General features: G+C 39.3%; 1 protein-coding gene and 1 long non-coding RNA gene across 2 annotated transcripts in view; both read left to right on the forward strand.

Annotated features, from left to right (window-relative positions):
- Window positions 1–685: 685 nt before the first annotated feature.
- On the forward strand, window positions 686–3,875 carry LOC121900449. The gene is made up of 3 exons (XR_006096979.1): window positions 686–1,016; window positions 1,192–1,275; window positions 2,895–3,875. It is a non-coding gene; the product is annotated as an uncharacterized LOC121900449 (long non-coding RNA).
- A 1,333-nt stretch (window positions 3,876–5,208) lies between these two features.
- exoc2 (exocyst complex component 2) overlaps window positions 5,209–19,561 on the forward strand; it is a 56,786-nt gene continuing 42,433 nt past the window's right edge. The window contains exons 1-3 of the mRNA XM_042416775.1: window positions 5,209–5,302; window positions 16,369–16,523; window positions 18,589–18,765. Of these exons, the coding sequence (XP_042272709.1) occupies window positions 16,406–16,523; window positions 18,589–18,765 (295 nt within the window). The 5' untranslated portion in view covers window positions 5,209–5,302; window positions 16,369–16,405. The remainder of the gene's footprint in view (window positions 5,303–16,368; window positions 16,524–18,588; window positions 18,766–19,561) is intronic.

The raw sequence follows: 19,561 nt of genomic DNA on the forward strand, positions 1-19,561 counted from the left end.
TGAGAGTATGATTTTATTATGCTCTCCTCTTGATTGCGATTGGCAGGGGCCCATCACTGCACAAATAACCTGCAGCTGTAACGAAGTCCACCTGTTTATAAACACAAACAGTTATGAACGTACTCCGACCTGTCACATCTCATCAAAGACAGAGAGCACGCTGCGGCATGCATCGATGGCTTCAGCTGTGGATATGAAGGCTGTTTCCTCTCAAAGTTATGTTACTCTCATTCAAAGAGTTGTGACCGTTTAACAATAAAATATGAGCCTGATAATACGGCGGTATTGCACAAACAAGCTCTTAGAGGACGGTATGCGTCAAGGGGGGGGGGGGGGGAGTCACTCTGGCTCGACTTTACATTTTCATCACCCTTGTGGTTTTTTAATTTCGCTTTCTAGACTTTTCCCAGAGAGTGTTTCTCCACAGTGCTCAGGGCTGATCCGGACTGTGCCTCCTGAGACACAGTAGCCTGTTGTCTGGCCTGGGGGGCCGAGGGAGTGGTGTTATGAGAGGGCATAGAACATGTTATGTTAACCTGGGTGGTAAAAGCCTGAACATATTTGGGAAAATGCCCCTTTATACCCTTTCACACCCACCCCTTTTTTTTTTTTTTTTTTTTTTTTTTTTAGATTCTTCAGAACTGCTGTAGTTCTCCCATCTTGTCATAACACTCTCAAGAGTCAGTTCACCGAAATTACAAGAAATATAATCTCTCACTTCTAGTGGTATTTAGCCGTGCAGATAGATTTGGTTTTACTTGACAAGGTTTTAGGTGATCTGTCTTTGAGATCTATGACACATGGCAAGTTACCTTCATGTATGTTTTCTTCTTCTTCTTCTTCAAAGTACAAAAAGAACAGTCTCTAGAGAGTTTTAACTCTCAAACAATGCATGCAAGGAAGTCTGCTACGCTGATCATGTTTCTTCAAAAACTTAATTTAACGAGTTGAGGGAACTCTCGGCAGTACATTCGTTCAACTCTTCATCTCAAGCCAGAAGAACTCATGCTTATCAGGTCTGAAATGGTCTAAAAATTAACACACATGAGACATTTTAAGGTGAATTAACTTGAAATTAATATAACTTATATTTACATTAAGTTAATGAAAAAAGATGAGTTGACGCCACTAAATTCTGTGTGTCTGAAAAAACATTCTTACATTTTCTTCTTCACATTTTATACATTCAAGGTCAAGATCAAGGTCAAGGTTAGACAGACAAAGGTCAAACCCCTCCACAATGTCTCCACAATGTCAAGATATACTGTAATTCAGGTACAGTATATAAATACCAAATCCCTTTTTATCCCTATTTTAACACTTTGGTTGCATGAATTGGTTTTTCAGGCCACTTGGGGGAAGCAAAACAAGCTGTAAACACAACACTGACATATTATCACTTCATAAAGTTTATATGGTGATCATATGTGTGGCTTATTTATGCATCCGAGCAACAACATCATTCATTTGGAGTCAACTTCATGTCATCTGATGAATTAAAGTCCAATATTCGTCCTGGTTTTTGATCTGTTTTCATCTCCACCAACTCCTGGGGAAAATATCTGGCTCTTTAGCTGCTAAATTCTGCACCATGTTCACCAGCTAGTCGCTAACTGTATCTGTTTGGTGCTGGGCAGGCAGGCTGATGGAAGCAGCGCTGGTGAGACCAGTGAGACTGGATCAAGACAGTGAAGTTGCAGGCTGTAAACCCAAAACAAGTTAAAAGTCATAAATAATCTATAGGACCAATGGGAATAATTGGGGGGATAATTGAAACCTGTTGAACCCACAGACAGGTTGTTAAAGCCCCCAAATTCCCAGAGACAATACCGCAAACATGTCCCTGGTGTCCTAAAGTGTAGCTACAGCTTTGGTCCACAGACTTTACTGTAAACTGTTTTCATTGTAAATACTTCCTACTGAAGATATAGTGCCTGTGTGAAATCTGTTGACAGTGCGTTTTGTGGATTATCCAGAGTAACACTGCCTCTAAATGTCATTGTTAATGCTGTGAGCACCACAAACAAAATGTAATTTTCCTCTACTGTGTTTGGATGGAAGCAGAAATATCATAAGACAAGACTAACTAGAGGTTAGTTCAAACTTTCTTTTGTAATTTGGGTGAACCAACACTTTAAGGTCATGGAGAGATATCATCAAAGGTGTACTTTTCCACACCTTGTTGTTATACCTTTCCTGTACTCCCACCTTCATCTCTTCATCCATCTATTGGTTGTGTTATCCTGCCACTGCGTCAAGCAATGTGTCAGCAGTCAGACTGAAAGACTCTCTGTTCCCCTTAACTCTCCCTCGTCCATTGTGTTTGTCTGGATGCTTTTCCAAGCTAAGCCTGGCACAGGCCTGGATTTCCGGAGCCCAAAATGTGAGCCCAGGGAACTGGACTCCTCCGGGAAAGCGTAACAGCGGGAGATGGAGCGCCACTCAGAAGCAAAACAAACCCAAATATCAGGGGTTTATTTAAAATCTCAACATCTTATATTAACAGCAGTGCTACAGGCTAGTGATTAGCCAGGCATGGGTCATGGGTTCCTAAACCTCTCTTAATTTTCCTTGGAAACCATATTTTGTGTGTTTACAGATGCAAAACACAGGCAGGGGTTGGATTCATGCCAAGACATTAATAACATATTACTGCTCATTTAACAGTTGTAGAGAGGAACAGCTATGGGATAGGTGTGGTTCTTCTAATGTGAAAATATGGCAGTGTTTCACTTGTACAGTCCAGTCAGATATTACACACATATTATGCTATCTGATGTGCTTTGCAATGAGCTGAGACCTGCCCAGGTTATTGTAATGTCAACACTGAGCATATGATCTCACTGCAGCGATCTTTGACATTGAGGGATTCATACTTGTTTGATGTCTTACAGTTGAAATGCCCTGCGCAGGAAGGAAGTGCTCACCCACTGGTCGCCTGTTCCATCTTCAGGAGCTCTATGGGAGGGAGGGAGGATTTCAGTGCAATATTTACAGTGACCTTTTCCTCTCACTGGCCAGGGGCCCATGGGAAAAAACTGGAGAAGACAAACAATGAACAATAGGGTTCAGGGATGAGCAATGGTGCCAGCGCAGCATGTGCCATTACGGGATGTGGATTACAGAGGGTTGGGGGGTCACAGCAAGGATCAAGGCACCATCGATGTCCCCTCAAGACCTGGGACACCTGCTCAGAAAGCCTATTCTATTTAAAAACACGACGAGCAATGACATGTGCCTCGCTAAATGAGAATATTGTAAGGTATATGTGTTTATATTTGGTTCAACATTTTGGTAAATATGCTTATTTGCTTTCTTGCCAAGAGTTGGATGCAAAGATTGATACCACTCTTCTATTTGTCCATTAAATAGCATTAATTAGCATAAAGACTGAGACAGAAACAAGGGTCCCTATGAGTTAAGGCCAGTTAGTGAGCTTTAGAGGTGCTGGTAGGCCAACTTTATGCTAAGCTAAGCCATCCGCCTTCTGATTCCACCTTCATATTAAAAGGACAAGTGTAACAGTAATATTGATCTTCTCATCATCTGGCAATAAAGTGAATAAGCTCATTTCCCAAAGCATTAAACTTTTCATGTAATTGAAAGAGGACTCTGTGTAAGTGGTTCTTGCTGTTCTGCGCTGTAAAATGTTGGTGGGCAAGTACTAATAAATACTGATATTATATTCATATTACATTAAATATTTTCCCAGGATATTTTCCCATACATTACATGATAATATCTCTTTGCATGACACTTATAATGCACCAGATAACCCACTGATTTGTAGCTTCACTAGTTGGTATGTGTGATATACCACTGTCGTTGTCATTCATTAGCAAAGGCCGCACCACTGAGAATAAGATCAAAATCTTCCAGCGTCATTGCTGTAAGTAGATGTTTACATAGACAAACAGCCCCTGTGTTGCATCAGCATCTGTGCAAACTCCCAAGTCACAGTTTGATCCCTTAATTATCAGATTACCCCAGCTAATTGGACAATATGGCTTCCCTGGGGATTGGGCCTTGCCTTATCACAGAAATTCTTTCTGCCCCGCACAATTTGGTGCGATAAATGTAATGGTATCAGTGTTCTAGTGTGTGCTTGGGTGGTCTCTGTTGCATTTCTAATGATGCTGCGCCTTTCCCAGAACAAGTGGAAATACCTCAGTGATGCACCGTGAAAAGAGGGATGAGGAAAGAAGCAAAGCTCCCACTGGGCTTCAGGAATCTCACTTGAAAGGACATTCAGCTCTTCAGAGAAGCATGAATCCAATAATATTGTTATTGCTGCATTTAGTCTTAGATTCAATCAAGCATAAAAAAATAGGATTCATGGATTAAACTGCTCATTAGCTGTTTTTATACCACAAGATATCTTGAATAACTTCTTCAAGACAGAGATGCAGAACCAACAAGCCGCCCAACTAACTCACATGTCAAAGGCAAATTCAAAAAGATTCAGCCAGCTTATCAGTCAGTCTGTTCAGGTAGTTACATGGAAAATTAGGCTATGTAATGTAATGTTGGCTGGGCTGCAATATTGGAAAAACATTCAGAGAATTTACCACAGAAACACCACAAATTGGATTATTACCATTGATGCATTGATTTGTAAGGAGCCTTTTCATTCTGGAGCAAATCTACCCATACATTCTTTGTGTCTAATCTACAACAATACATCATCTCGTATTTTGTAAGATGATGATGTGTTTACAATGAAAAATATTGGCAAGGAAGTAACTCTAGCTGCCAACTGTAGTGGAGTAAAAAGTACAATATTTTCTTCTGAAATGTTGTGTAATAGTAAGTAAATAGTTGCATAAAATGAAAATTCTCAAGTAAAGTACAAGTATGTAAAATTGTACTTAAGTGCAGTAGCTTAACTAAGATACAGTTACAATGTATGAGAGTTTCCAGTTTCCATGAATCAAAGCACAGTGCAGAACATGAGACTTTAAAGAGCCTATATATAGTCATATTTTTCAGCATTACTATGTAGAGTGTGTGTAAAGAAAAATCACAATATGAGAAATTGACCAATCACATTCACATCATATGAAAGAAGTATTTTTTTTTTTTTTACATGCATGGACTGATTTTACAGTTTCACAACACCTACCACATCAGCATAAATTAAAAAGAATATATATGTTATGTTATGTTATGTTATGTTATGTTATGTTATGTTATGTTATGTTATGTTATGTTATGTTATTTTGAAGGCTGTGGCTAAGAAAGGATATCCGGAAGTAGTCAGAAGATACAGGAAACGGTCGCTCCGGTCCAGCTGTTGCAAACTGTAAGTTACCCTTTTCTGTTTGACGTTTTTCTCTTAAAATATGTGAGGCAATGCCAAAGTCAATATGGCATGACAGGTGGAAATATAAGCTGTTTGTAACGGACGCAGATGACAGCCTGCGGTAACCCTTCCGGCATAACGAATTAGCATGCTAGCGAGCGATGGTTAGCCTGAGCTAACGTTATCTTAGCTGTCAAAATTGTCAACAAAGCACAGTTTCATTTTTCTGAAATCACCATTGGGTTGTTTAGTAAGCTGTTTCAGACGTCTATAACGTTTAATGGTAACAGAAGCAGCTGACAGATGTTATCTTTTATTGTCCTAACGGGAATGCAGTCACCAAAGTCCTTTGAATTATCCGACTATTCAGCAGTTTAAATGGGGTGTTGTTTGTTTTTGTCCACCGGAACATATTTCAAGACTTAACGCTACGAGCCATTAACGGCTTCTGGCAGATGCGGCTCATTTTTGACACATCAAAGCTGTGCTTAAAATATCTAACGTTATTTAAATTAAGTGTTTACGCCCTCCGCTATCGCCCACAGCTGCAAATGTACTGTCATTAAGTTAACGGAATGGTCGAAATGACGCGACGAGGTTATTGATTTGTGAAAGGTTATGATCATGTTCTGTATAGCCCTCTTTACCATTAAATTGAGAGAAATTTGGATGGAGTTTGGTGCATCCTTATCTCGTTTTGTTTTGACATCAAATCAAGCTGCAGCCATGTTTTTTTTTTTTACACTTTCATTCTGCAAACGTTTTGTATATCTCTCCCCATCTATCTTCTTCTTTCTCTTTAATGACCTAATTCTTTTGTTAACAGTTCTATAAACTGTTATTAATCTTTTGCGTTTGTAGTGACAGTAGCATCATGTTCAAATCAACTTTTTATTTATCTCCACAGAGCAGCAATTGTTATAGTTTTTATTCGCACAGTTAATGTAATGTTAAAAAGTCAAGTTGCCTACATATGTACACAAAACCCCCCAAACAAAACCCATCAATCACAAAATGTGTGTCTTGTGGTTTACATTGACTATTATTTAGATTTTATGTGTCAGCGTTTTCAACAAAAAATTGTTTATGTTGTTTACATTTTGAAAATGACTTATGACTTATTCTTAAATACTAAGTGATAGACCTGCTTTGCCAAATACTATGTCCCAATTTTATAATATAATCCACAGACATCACTTTTGAACATTTTTGCCTGGAACTACTTTCTACCAAATAAGTAGTTCCAATGAAAACTGCTTACATTTTTGTGCAGGGAAACCAAATCGAAATGAGAATAGCTAAATTTTCTTCATCACCCTCCAAAACATCTCACGCCGCCGTCCCATCCTACAACTGGTGCTGCACTCAACTCTCACACCAACTGAAACACATATAATAGAGTATAACTATACCTTGAATGGGCACAGGTTGGTTAAGGAGTATTGTTTGCATGAGAGAACATAAAGATGTGACTCATTCCCAGGTGGCGTGACCTCTGTCACAGTGTCTAGAAACACTGTGACACCCCAATAAAAATAGATTGAACACAGAAATAACGATCGCCTATTTAACTGCCTATGAAAACAAAGAAAATGTAACAAACCTAACACCTTGCTTATAGTTTGAAAACATATTTATGCATACAGATGGGAACGAACAAAAAAAGAAAGAAATGATCACACCAAATGATCTCGTGTGACTCAGAGACAGTCTTGCATTGACTGGAAGACATTGTGGTGAGAATAAACATCAGAATACTTAACATGAGGTTTTTAAAAACGCTAGTAGTTAATGAACCATGCAATACTCCTTTTCACTGATTGGTTGATTTTTAGCTTACAATACACTAAAAGCACACAATCTTAACTTATTATTGATTGTAAGTGACAAAGTGACAAATTATACCACTCTTACTTACTATGTTGCGGTTTACATTTAATGTCTAATCAGCATTACATTCAGTTCACCATCATTTTTCTTCGCCTTGATTTGGTCACACAAGGATAGACGATAATTTCACTGAACCAAGTTATTTGTTCATCAGCGACACAGGCTCTTTGTTTCATGAGGATGTTTACCAGGCAGAATAAATTACATGCCAATATGAGACTGGAGTGGAAAAGCTTGGAACTGTTGTAAAAGACACTGAAGCATTTCTAGAGAATGTCTCCGTATTTTGCTATTAAGCCATTAATGATGATTTCAGTTTATCGAGGCATCTGTGAGGCTTACAAGAGTTGTATGAGGGAATTTTTTCTCCTCTGTTGTATTTTGAAATATGTAATCATCCTCTTGAGTGTCGGTTAAGTCTAAATACATGGAAAGGTTTGGAAGGACTCCAGTTGTAGCAAGGGAGGTTTTTTTTCTGTAGAGGACAACAACAAATAGTGAATAAACAGATTTCAACTTTTTTCATCCGTTTTATCTTTGAAACCAATTGATAAGTATGATTTTAATTAACTAAAGAATTGCAACAATTTGATCCATGACATGAGAATGTGTCAGTCACAGCGTCCTCCATCAAGGGCTGCAACTAACAAACAATCGATTCATCTGTAGATTATTTTCTCTATTAATCGATTAGTTGTTCGGTCTATAAAATGGTGAAAAATGTCGATCACTGTTTCACAAAGTCCAAGGTGACGTCTTCAGATGTCTTGTTTTGTCCACAACAATCCACAACCCAAAGATATTCAGTTTACTGTCATAGAAGACTAAAGAAAATAGAAAATATTTACATTTTAGAAGCTGGAATCAGAGAATTTTGGACATTCCTTCCTTTAAAAAATGTCTCAAAACAATTAATTGATTATCAAATTCAATAGTTGGCAACTAATCGATTATTTGACTAATTGTTGAGACTCTACCTCCATAATTTAGTGATTAAAAAATGTGAATTGAAGAACACTCGGGCCTACATTATAGGTAGAACTGATAATATTGAAATTGGTGTTTGGTCCTAAAAATGTTTGCAGGAATCATAAATTGAGGCCCAGCTTCATTTGTTTTAGAAATGTTTCATCAAACCTACTCTGAGATCAACAAAGCAGAGTTTTAGCTGCAGTAGTGCTTATATTTCAGTAGTAGGTCTAAGGGTTAAGATATTACTTACTTAATAAACCTAAAGACCTCCACGTCGTGATATATATACACTTCTCTCACCTCAGCCTCATTAACTGTGGTGTTTTCAAACAGAACATAGTCTAAGCCTCTATAATTCCTCCTCTTGTGTACTTTTGACAAATATTGTTCTAACATAATTTCTTAAAGTAGGTCTTTTCAGGGGGGGAAGGGGTACCTCAACATGTGTGTTTGCTTAACTGATTGATTCTATGCGAGAGCGAACGAGAGTAATTGATTGACAAGTCGATAGCGGGCAGGCGCCGTGTCCCAGGAATAAGTTGTCACCGAGCTGCTCCATCATCTGTCGACATCCGCGCTAACAAGTCTTCAGCCTTTTTTGCTGTGAGAGCCTCTGCATATCAGCTCTCCCTCTCTTCCTACACAGTCAGCACCGCTTGGCTGGGGGAACGGCTGGGGCAAGGCTACACTGATCCATTTCCTGCCCCTGTCCCCCCTCCCTCCCTCCCCTCCCAGGGCTCTAATTGAAAAATTTGGGTGGCCCTGCTTGTTTGTTTTGGTGGAATGTGGTGGGTTGTGTTTTTTGAGGCTTTTCCTCAGTGCCGCTGCTCCGTAGACCTCAGGGTGAATCGAGCGACGGGGGTCAGGCCGTGCCTTGTTTGTGAAGCGGCACTTTTCTCTCTCACCCCTGTCTGCTCTCGGCAGTCTGCCCCACCTGGTAGCCTCTTCCCCCTGCTGACAGGCTTGCTGGGCCACTGGTTTTCACAGCATGGTTTCTGTGACCTAGTCAGACCTGGACAGACACACAGACAGACACACAGACAGACAGACAGACAGACAGACAGACAGACAGAGGAGCTTTGGGCTGGGAAAAAAAAGGTCGCAGAGACATGCTCAATACTAACATAGTCAGTGTATTAAGTGTTCATCCTAGCGAGATTCAATGTTACACTGAATGTGAAAGTAATGAAAATAGTATTTACTGAAACAATTAGTTTATAATTGAGCTGAAACAAAATGAGCAAGTCATTTAAATGATTTTTCCCCTGTTTTTTTCCTGGTTCCAGCTAATTAATTGTGAGGATTTGCTGCTTTTTTTTTTCTGTATTATGTGATAGTAAACTGAATATGTTTGGATTTCAGACTTGATTTTGGACCCCACAGACATTTTACATTTTTTTCTGACATTTTGTAGACCAAACAATCAATCAGCTAATTCAGAAAATAATAAGCAGATTAATCTATAATGAAAATAATTGTTAACCAGGGGTCCTGGTAGATTCCTCAATTACTTCATTGCCAGAACAGTAAACAACAATTTTGAAAATCAATTATTCTCTGTAATTTAGCAACAAAAAAAAAAACAAAAAAACAAATGTTTGCTAACTCCAGCTTCTCAGATGTGAGGATTTGCTGCAAATCTTTGTTTTATAATGTCATAAATTGAAAACCTTTTAGTTTTTGGACTGTTGGTCAGATAAACAAGCAATTTAAAAACAATACCTTTCTACTATTATTGCATGTGACACTTATTTTGAAACTTTAGAGCTGAAATTAATTGATTGGTTAAAGATTCAGAACAATTTTGATCCTCCGTTAATCTTTTAAGTCATTTTTGGGAGCATAAATGCCAAAAAGTCATTGTTTTTTTATTGTTTTTTTGTCTTTTGTTACACTAAATTGAATATTTTTATGATTCAGACTGTTAGAAATTGTAATGGAATTTTTCAATATTTTGCCACGCTTCATTGATTAATAATTTCTGATTGATCAAGTAAATGTCGGTTGGTAATTTGCAGCCCTATAAACACTTGATAAATAGAAAAAAAATAATGAATAAATGAATTGATAATGAAAATCTGAATCTCTCTCAGTTCTAAATGAAAGTGTTGATTTGTTTTTGTTTTTATAATTCATAATGGTATGTGACCGGAGACGGTTCTCACGCTGCTGATGTGTTTTTTATGTAAAGCAGCAGTCTTATAGCCCGGCTCGTGAAGGTTCAAATCTCTCCATTTCGCCATGTCATTGGGCAGAGCTGCCTGTCTCCAGTCTCTTAATCCTCTGAAAACAATTTTCTGCATTTGCAGGCCTATACTTCATATTTCTGTTTGTTGTTTCAGGATTTTAATATGGGAAATTGGGGACTTCACTTCGTTAGGCCTAAAGCTGAAAAGCACTTGAGACTGACAAACAAACAAACTGGCAGCCCTAAAGATAACAAACCCTGTGGGCAGACATCATGATGGTAGGATAGTGAGCCAGAGGCACACATCTGATCACTCTGTCCTCTTTCTCTGTCACGAAAGACTCTTCATGAGCGCTGGGCTTGTAGAGGAGATGCTGACTCATTGTGGAAGAACTCAATGACTGGCCAGTGGTCGCAGCATCTGCTCTCAAACAGAACCTGCTCAGTTCACGTTACGATCCGCTTATTTGAAACACGATACAATTAACACATATTATGGTCAATTTTTTTGACTATCAGCTGCATTTGCACCTCACCACTTCTTAGAGGCATGCGGTGGCCCGGGTGCGAGCGAAACACTGAGGAGGATTGTTTAAAGCTCCGCCCAGCCTGTGTGATCAGGCCAGTCATCTCGGGCAAGGTGATGTTTGGCCCGCTCTGTGCATTCAGAGGAGTGGAGGGGGATCTTTGATGGAATCTGGTGTTTGTGTAATGTTGGAGAGCACGGAGTGAAATGGTGTTAGTGTGGTGGGGGTATTGAGCCGCCGGAGCGGTGAGTTAGCCGCTCTGACGGTGCGACGGAGGGGGCGAGGGTGATGATCTGTCTAAATGGGTCCCTTTGTGCCCTCTAAACCCATCACACTCTCGCTCTCACACACACACACACTTACACACTTGCCAATCACTGCCATATGTGAATCACCTCTGAGCTCAAACCAGCATATGATCTAAGGTATGAACGCCTCTTTCACAAGATAGACATGTGTGCCAGATAGAAAGATTCCCACATCCATATCGCCGCAGGGAGTTTGTTATGTTTCGAAGCTTGAAGGATGATCTAAGTAACTTTGATCTAAGTAGAAGTTTTAAACACCCTGACCGCTATCTCTGGGCGTTATCAGGAAGATAAGTTATGACATCAGCAAGTCCGAGATAAAGTCTTTAAATCAGGGCTTCAGCTAACAATTATTGACAGTATCGTTTCATCTGCTGATTATTTTCTCAGTTTATCAGTGAATCATTTTGGCTCTGAAAGGTGTCCTAACTCTACTTTACCAGAGCTAAAGGTAACATTTTGACATATATATTCAGTTTACAATGATATATGACAAAGACAAGCATCAAATCTTCACATTTGAAAAGCTGCTTCCAGCGCAAATAAAGTAAATGAGCTTGAAAAATGACTGAAATGATCAATAGTTGACATTAATTTTCCGTCAGTCCACTAAGCAATTAATCGATCAATCATTTCAGCTCTAGAAGGCTTTTAACATTCTTGGTGTCCAGATGTTTGTCTCAGGTTTCTCTTTATTTGACAGGAAACAGGAAAGAGAAAGAGGGGAAGATTAAATGCAACAATGCTGCCTGAATTTTGTGGCTTGAGTTTGACGTTTATTGATTTTAGGTTTTTAGTGTATGAAGCTGCTTCAAATAAATTGACAGGATATTGGTGTCGGTGTGTGTCCAGCTCAGCTCTAGTCCACCAGGTCTGTTTTCAGCACTGATAGTACCATTATATGTCAGTCATCAATAGAGGCTTACTTTTATTTTATTTGCTGTTTTATTTTCAGTAACCATACCACGCATCACACCCTGCAACCAATTCAAAAATATTTAACCCTACGTGTGAAAATGTAGTCTATTTAATGAAAATGCTTTTGCCAGTGTGCCTCAAACAAACACCTGTGATTGGTCAGACAGTTTACCTGTGAATAGGTAATACTCAATTTGAGTCATTTGATATGCAAAGCATCAATATCACACAGTTTTATTTTGGAAGCCCAAATTGTGTGATAATTAAGCTATATCCTACAATAGTGGTCTCTCCTCTGGTGCGCTGCCGTCGTCTATGTAAATGACACATTAACCTCAGCAGCAGCGAACAAACGGTGTCTCTCAACTTTTCAAACCAAAGTGTCTACATGACATTATTTAGCAAGTAGCAACCTTTTTTTTTTTTTTAAACTGAAAAAGAAATCCATCGCTGCCATCTAGCCTAGACCGTCGCGCGCAACATTTTCGAGAACGTACCGCGGTTTCATGTGACAAAAAAAAGAGATTTGTTTAGAGATTTAATGAAAAGTCTTTCCCCCTTTTTTTGTATCTGTGTCCTGCAGCACCAGAGCCAAAGAAGCACTGTCACTTGTTAAGCAGCGCTGCAAGAAGAAAATCCCAAGCCTCAGACTTTCACAGCTACCACACAGCTTTGAGCCAACCCTGCTGTTTGTTAGTCAGCCTCCAAGGAAAACAAACCTGCCGTTTTAGCCCTATTACCAGAGAGAGAGAGAGAGAGAGAGAGAGAGAGAGAGAGAGAGAGAGAGAAGAGTTGGGGGTAAAGGGGGCTGGAGGCTACCATGGTTGGAAGAGATTCGAGTGAGGAAAAATGGGCTAAATCTGGGTCTGTGTTGTCATTGATTAAATTTAGCCCGCACAGTACAACACGGCTCGACACATGTTGGAAGAAAGCGGGGTTATAATCTAATGGGGATCCTCTGATGCCCCCTAGAGGGTAATACTTTTATCCCTCTTGTGGAAAACACTGACTACCTCATGAGTTTCCAGTTGGAGCTTCGGGAACTTTTGTTTTCCTGTTCATGCTACTTTAAGGAAAAATTAATTCACAGTTAGGCCTCAGCCTGTATAAGGTTATAGTTTCTATTACCTCGTTTGCAGGGTATTTGTGATGGTGCATGACGTGAGACTTGTACAAGAGTCCCCTTACTTTGTGTGTGTGACTGCGTGTGCGTGCGTGCGTGTGTGTGTGTGTGTGTATGCGTGCACGCCGGTGTTACAGAGAGGGGTCTGGGCAGTGTTCCCGTGTCCATGCACAGCCCCCAGAGTAAAGTAAACACAGCGGCTCTTTTCTCATCCCAGCCGTCAGCAGGCTCTCCCCAGGCCCGCGCCAGAGACCACACACCCAGACCACACACACACATACACACATATACACACACACACACACACACACACACACACACACTGCCCAGACCTCTCCGCAGATCCTTCCACATACTCGCATACACACAGGCCACACAACACCAGCTCGGGCCCCTCGCACGCAACCTAGCTGAGCTGTCATTCTGCCCAGCGTGTGTGTGTGTGTATGTGTGTATGTGTTGTGTGTGTGGGCAGGCTATCTGTGTGTTTGTGCACGTGTTATTTCCAAAGATGAGGGGTGGACGGGGATAAAAACACTCCTGGAAGCAGAATCCGAATCGCAGAAAATAAAGAGCCCAATCCTCTCGCCCCTTCGCCGCTCCCACTCTAAACATATGGGATTGATGAAGGATATACCCAGCTCTTGTTTTAGGCCTGTTAACCTCTTATCTTCTTCATGTCCGATCCGTAGCCCCTCCATTTCCTCTGACAAGCACAGGGCAGCAGCAACAACATGAGGTAAATCCCACCGGAGTTTTCTCGTTAACTCCGATGTCAGGGGCGATTGGTGGGGGTCCCCGTGGCAGAACAGTTCCCCAGAAAGTTCCTGCTACTCTGGGAGGTTTCTACTGTAGGTCAAGTCATATGCATTAATGCACTCTAATTAAAACCTTTTTTTTTTTCAAAATGGTAATGCAAAGCTGAGATCGAAATCATGTGATAGCAGCTATTTTAAAAGTATTTAAAAGTGATTTTAATAAAGAGGTATGAAGGGATATTTTAGCCTACTGATCATTATGCTAATTAAGAGTCCTTAAGCACAGTTTGTCATCACTGATGGTAATTTTAACTCGCTCGTTAATGAGATCTGTGCTGAATGTCAGGTTGTGTCGACGTGCAGTCTCGTCAAGTAGGGCTTCTAGTAACTAATTACATCATCAGTTCATCTGCTGCTTCTTTTCTTGACTCATCAATTAATTGTTTGGTCTTTTAAAATATCAGAAAATCATAGTTTTTAACCCGAAGACAAAAAGTCTTTTCAGAATAAGACAAAAGAGAAGCTGCAAATCCTGTTAAAGAGGCAGAAACAAGGTCGTGTTTTGCTTTTATGCTTAAAAAATCACTTAAAAAGTGAATCAGTTCAGATTAATTAGCTGTTGATTGATTATTTGACTAATCACTGCAGCTCTACTGTGAAGGTTGATGAGGTTCAAGTGACAAGATAAACAAATCAAGCAATTTATTTTTGAAGTTGAATGAGACTTAAAAAAAAAAAAAAACTAAAATTAAACAAAATTTAAATTCATTTTTCCTTAAAATGTCTTTTTCTAGTTTTTAGCAATTTTTGTCATGACCCTATTTTGCATCAGGCGACCCTACACGGGGTCCCAACCCTAAGGTTTGAGGTCATTTAAATTAAATAGAATAAACTATTCACTTTATTACAGCTGATCATATCAGAAGGTTTGCTGCTTTTTTTTTGCAGTTTTCTAATATTCTTCTGTAAATATCTTTCTATGCTATTTCTGTCTCATCTGATCTGGTGAAGGACTCTGATATTTATAGACAAAACACTCGATTTATTATTTCTTTAAAAAGGCAGAAAATTGATGACAATGCTAGTAAATTGTAGTAGTTTATAGCTCTGGATGAACACACTGGCTGCAGCAGGAACTGAACGTGTGACTTTTTTTCGTTACAGGAAAGTCTCTCTAACAAGTAGACTAATCAGTGTTGTCCTCTGTCAATTTTGATTTCCTTTGATACAGCCTCTGTTGGGCTTTTTTTTTTTTTTTTTTCCCGAAAGTCTTACTTACACCTCCGTTGTTCGCCTACAGCCAATTAGTGACCATATAACTGTGCGAAGGGTTACCACCGTGAACTCGTTGCAGGTCCGGTCCGTGTGAACTCCTGCATTGTTTGCAGAGAACGTGTTTTGGCTGCAGAGCAAAAGGGCGGAAGCCTCGCTCGAGCTGCTTCAGAGAGTCTAGATTGGTCAGCCTTTTTTTTTTTTTTTTTTGGTGGAGACCTGGCAGTAATTTATTAGCAAACATCTGCGTTGCTGAAATACATCCTTTCATTTTTTCATTTGGAATCTTTCCCTCTCTTCCTTTTTACTCAGCCCCAACATGAACTGATTTCCATGGGTGCTCCTTCTTCTGGTACCATAATCTGCACTGTATTGTGTGGGCTTATGTGGAATGATTGGGGAGGCCAGGTTTATTTATCCTTCGCTGTGAGGTTTACATTCTTCCTTTCCTCCCTGCTCTCTGTCTGCTCCTTCATTCTTGGCTCCCTCTCTCTATTTTTCCTATTATCTGAGAGATAACTGCTGCAATGCATACATTGTTTGGAGACCTACAGGGTGGGAAATTAACACTAGCTGCCAGACAAATGCTGCTCAAATTATGCTGTCCCCAGTCGATTCTAAAAAACCCTAAATATCAAATATAATAAGAGGCTGGAGGAGTTTTGAAAAATAATTTACCGTATTTTTTTTACTGCAGATACACTGGATACAGTTGAGTCATTTTAAATATATATATTATATCTTTATATGTTATTTCAACTCTCAGAACTGCAATTAAAGATTATTTTCACTATTTTTTAATGTTTTTTTAAATGAAAGAATTACTAAATTAGTCTTCAAAATGTCAAATTCATATGACATATTAAATAGCTTTTTTTTTTTTACACCAACAGTCAATAATTAAATAATAATTAAAACTATTAAATTTACAGTGATGTGAGACTAAAATGAGCAAGAAAATCCTCAGATATGACAATCTGTGACCAGCAAATGTTCACTTTATCAATAAAAAGTTAATATTCAGTCAACAGAATAAGTGATGCTTCTTCCTGATCTTTCAGTTTTTGTGTTACTGACCTTCGCCTCTCTCTGTTCTCCTTCCACATCCAGGTGTCGATCGACCCCCCCCCGTCTGCTTCAGGCCGCCATGTCTCGTGCCCGTCAGCCCCCGCTGGTCACGGGCATCTCGCCCAAGGAGGGTGCGGCCTGGACAAAAGTCACCATCCGTGGAGAAAACCTGGGCACGGGCCCAGCTGACCTCATCGGTAAATACGTTTATAATCACATGACTAACCGCACACACGTAGCTCTGACTCGGTTAAATGTTTCTGTGATTGTTTAATTTAAAAAAAAAAATTAAATTCTTTGCAGCAGTATTGATTTTCTTGGGTAATTGTGGGAGTGAGTAATTAAATATATGTAAATGTATATAAATGAAAATGTCAAGATAAATATTAGATAGATATATGTTTTTACAGATCAGCACGTAGATATAAATATACAAGATGTCAACACATTATGAAGTTTACATTTGTTTATTTTCCGTAAATATAATGATTCCTAGATGATGATTTTTATTTTTTTTATAGTTTAGCAGTGTTTTTTTGCTGAAGGAGTCTCTGCTGTCCAGTGAATGTAGCTGCTTTATTTTTTCATTTAATTTCTGCTCCGGTATGTCGAGTATTTTGTAACTGCAGACGTATTAACTGATTTTATTAACTTATCCATCAACAAACCACAGCCGCCCCCTTTTTTTAAACAGCCCCGGTGTAAAGTTTGTTTTTGTTTATATGATACGTAGGTAGACGGGACGCCGGAGTCTTTTTCCTCTCCGGAATAAGAATTTCTTTTTTTTTCACTTGTTAGGTTTTACTTTCATGACAATTTAATAAGCTGAGTAAAAATGTCTTTAAGTTTATTAATCAGACAAACATTTTTTTTTAAATATTCACAATAATTAACTGTTTAAAAATGCGCTGCGTTATAACAAGTGTTTTTAATTAATGTAGTTTTCTTTGTGTTGTAAAATTTATATAAAACTCGTTTTTACATCTTTTAACTCATTTTACAGTTTTATTTTGAAATTACAAGTTGAAAAAAACATCCTTTGTGAACTTATATTATATAATATATACATGTGCAATAACGTATGATGAGATGTTTGCAACGCTTTTAAGTTTACAATGAAAAACATTGTCCACCTTTGTTGTAAAGGCGCTCCAGCAACTTCAGTAGAGTAAATTAAAACCTTAGTGCAGACCTACCGAATAGAATATTGAGATATTTTATTGTTATGTAATTCAATTTTGCATCATCTATAACAAATTACCCTGTTAGCTCTATCTGCAACAAACTAAAAACACAATTCTTTATCCTGTAAACATTTTGTTTAAAAAAACTCGCAATACACTTTTGCATACCAACACGCTTTAATGTGAAAATAGACTTGTTGCTTCTTTTTTTTTTTTTTCATGATTCTCAAGAGCCACACAGATGGACTACCTCCATCTTGTTCTCATTATGTCTTTGAACGTCACACTGTTTCTACGCCGATATTTTCCCTCATGTTCGCCAATTCCTCCTCTAACCTACTTCTTTGGTTTCGAGTGTGTGGGACCAGAGGACACACACTGCTCCACGCTTGGCAAGCTGTGCTCTGGCCGGTGATACAGGTCTATTTCTGACCATGAATGTCCCTGGGGCCTGGAATTAGACAATTAGATATGCACAAATGTGTGTGAATGCTTATGTATTCAAACAAAGTAGCAAGTAGAGAACAGAGGCAGGAAATGGCACTCTAATGGGCATATTATTCACGGTTTTATGGGCTATTTGTTGATCAGCTCTTGCAGGCTTCTATGATGTTTGATTATACACACACGTGAAGCTTTCTGAATCCCCTTGGCTGGAAATGTCAAAGTAATCCATTTTTTTTTTCTGTCTTCTAGTGTCCAAATTGTTTTCAAGAGGGGTTTAAAAAGAGGACAACTGATGTAGGGGCAGAGTGCACAGAGCCTGCCAGTAATGAGCCACTTAGCACTCAAGTGACACATGTTAGCTTGAAGGAGCTGAGTGGAAGGAAGGAAAGTCAAGGCCACCCACACCCATCACGACCCCAACTTGAACTTTAACCCCCCCCCGGGTGACAGGTTGACTAAACTTTCCGATAGACGCCGATTCCGTTCCGAGCGAGCACCTCTCGTTTATAGATCGTCTGTGCTACAGCTTGTTTATTTGCGCTGTCACCGTGTGTCCGTATCTCTCACCCTTTCACCTTTTACCCCCCCCCCCCCCCCCCCCCTCTCTCTCTCTCTCTCTTCCCCCTCTCAGGTCTGTCAATCTGCGGCCATAACTGCCTGCTGACAGCCGAGTGGATGTCGGCCAGCAAGATAGTGTGCCGCGTGGGCCCCGCCAAAGACGACAAGGGAGAGATCATCGTCACCACCAAGTCCGGAGGTCTCGGCACCTCCACGGTCTCCTTCAAACTGCTCAGGCCGGACAGGATCGGTGAGGCTCAGGAGATATCAAAAATCTACATGATGACATTTTTTATTTGCTAGTCTGGAGAAGATAAAAGTTGCAAGTAAGGCTTCAGCTAATGATTATTTACATTAGTGATTAAACTTGATTATTTTTTTGCTTAACTGTTTAGTCTATGAAATGTCAGAAAATAGTGAAGTCACAAGTTCCCAGAACTCTTCATATTATTATTATTTTTTTCTTCCAACTATCAGTTTGAAACCGAAAAACAAGCAACAGACAATGATAGAAGTAAATCCTCAAAATTTAACTCGATAAACAATAAACTGTTAATTTATTGCGGAGTGAAGCAGTTGATTTGTTTTCTGTCTGTCAAAAAAAAAAATCTATTGGTTCAGCGCTCGTTGTAGCCAAGCCAAGGGAAGTTTATTTAGGCCAAAATTACAAGTTTATCCCAGACCCTCCATGCTTACACCCTTAATTCATATAAGGAGAATTTACACACACACCAACAAAAAAAAATCACACAATTGAGGAAAGTGAATGAAGACAGCGGCCAAGAGGCTCTCTGCTCTCCAACGTAATAAAACATAGGAATACACAACACACAAGCAACGGAAGAAAAAACATCTTCACCACTTTGACAGCACATAAAATGCTCCAAATAAGTGAAACACAAGCAATTTATGAAACACGTCTCGACACTCTTAAAACGAGCCAACAATGTTTATTTTAGTTTTAACATTCTGATTACACGATTCCAATACCGCCTGTACACAAAGTATTAACCCTCGTACTAATTATTAGCGTGTTCAGTCATGAC

The sequence above is a fragment of the Thunnus maccoyii genome, chromosome 7, assembly GCF_910596095.1.
Source record: "Thunnus maccoyii chromosome 7, fThuMac1.1, whole genome shotgun sequence".
NCBI classification, from domain to species: domain Eukaryota; kingdom Metazoa; phylum Chordata; class Actinopteri; order Scombriformes; family Scombridae; genus Thunnus; species Thunnus maccoyii.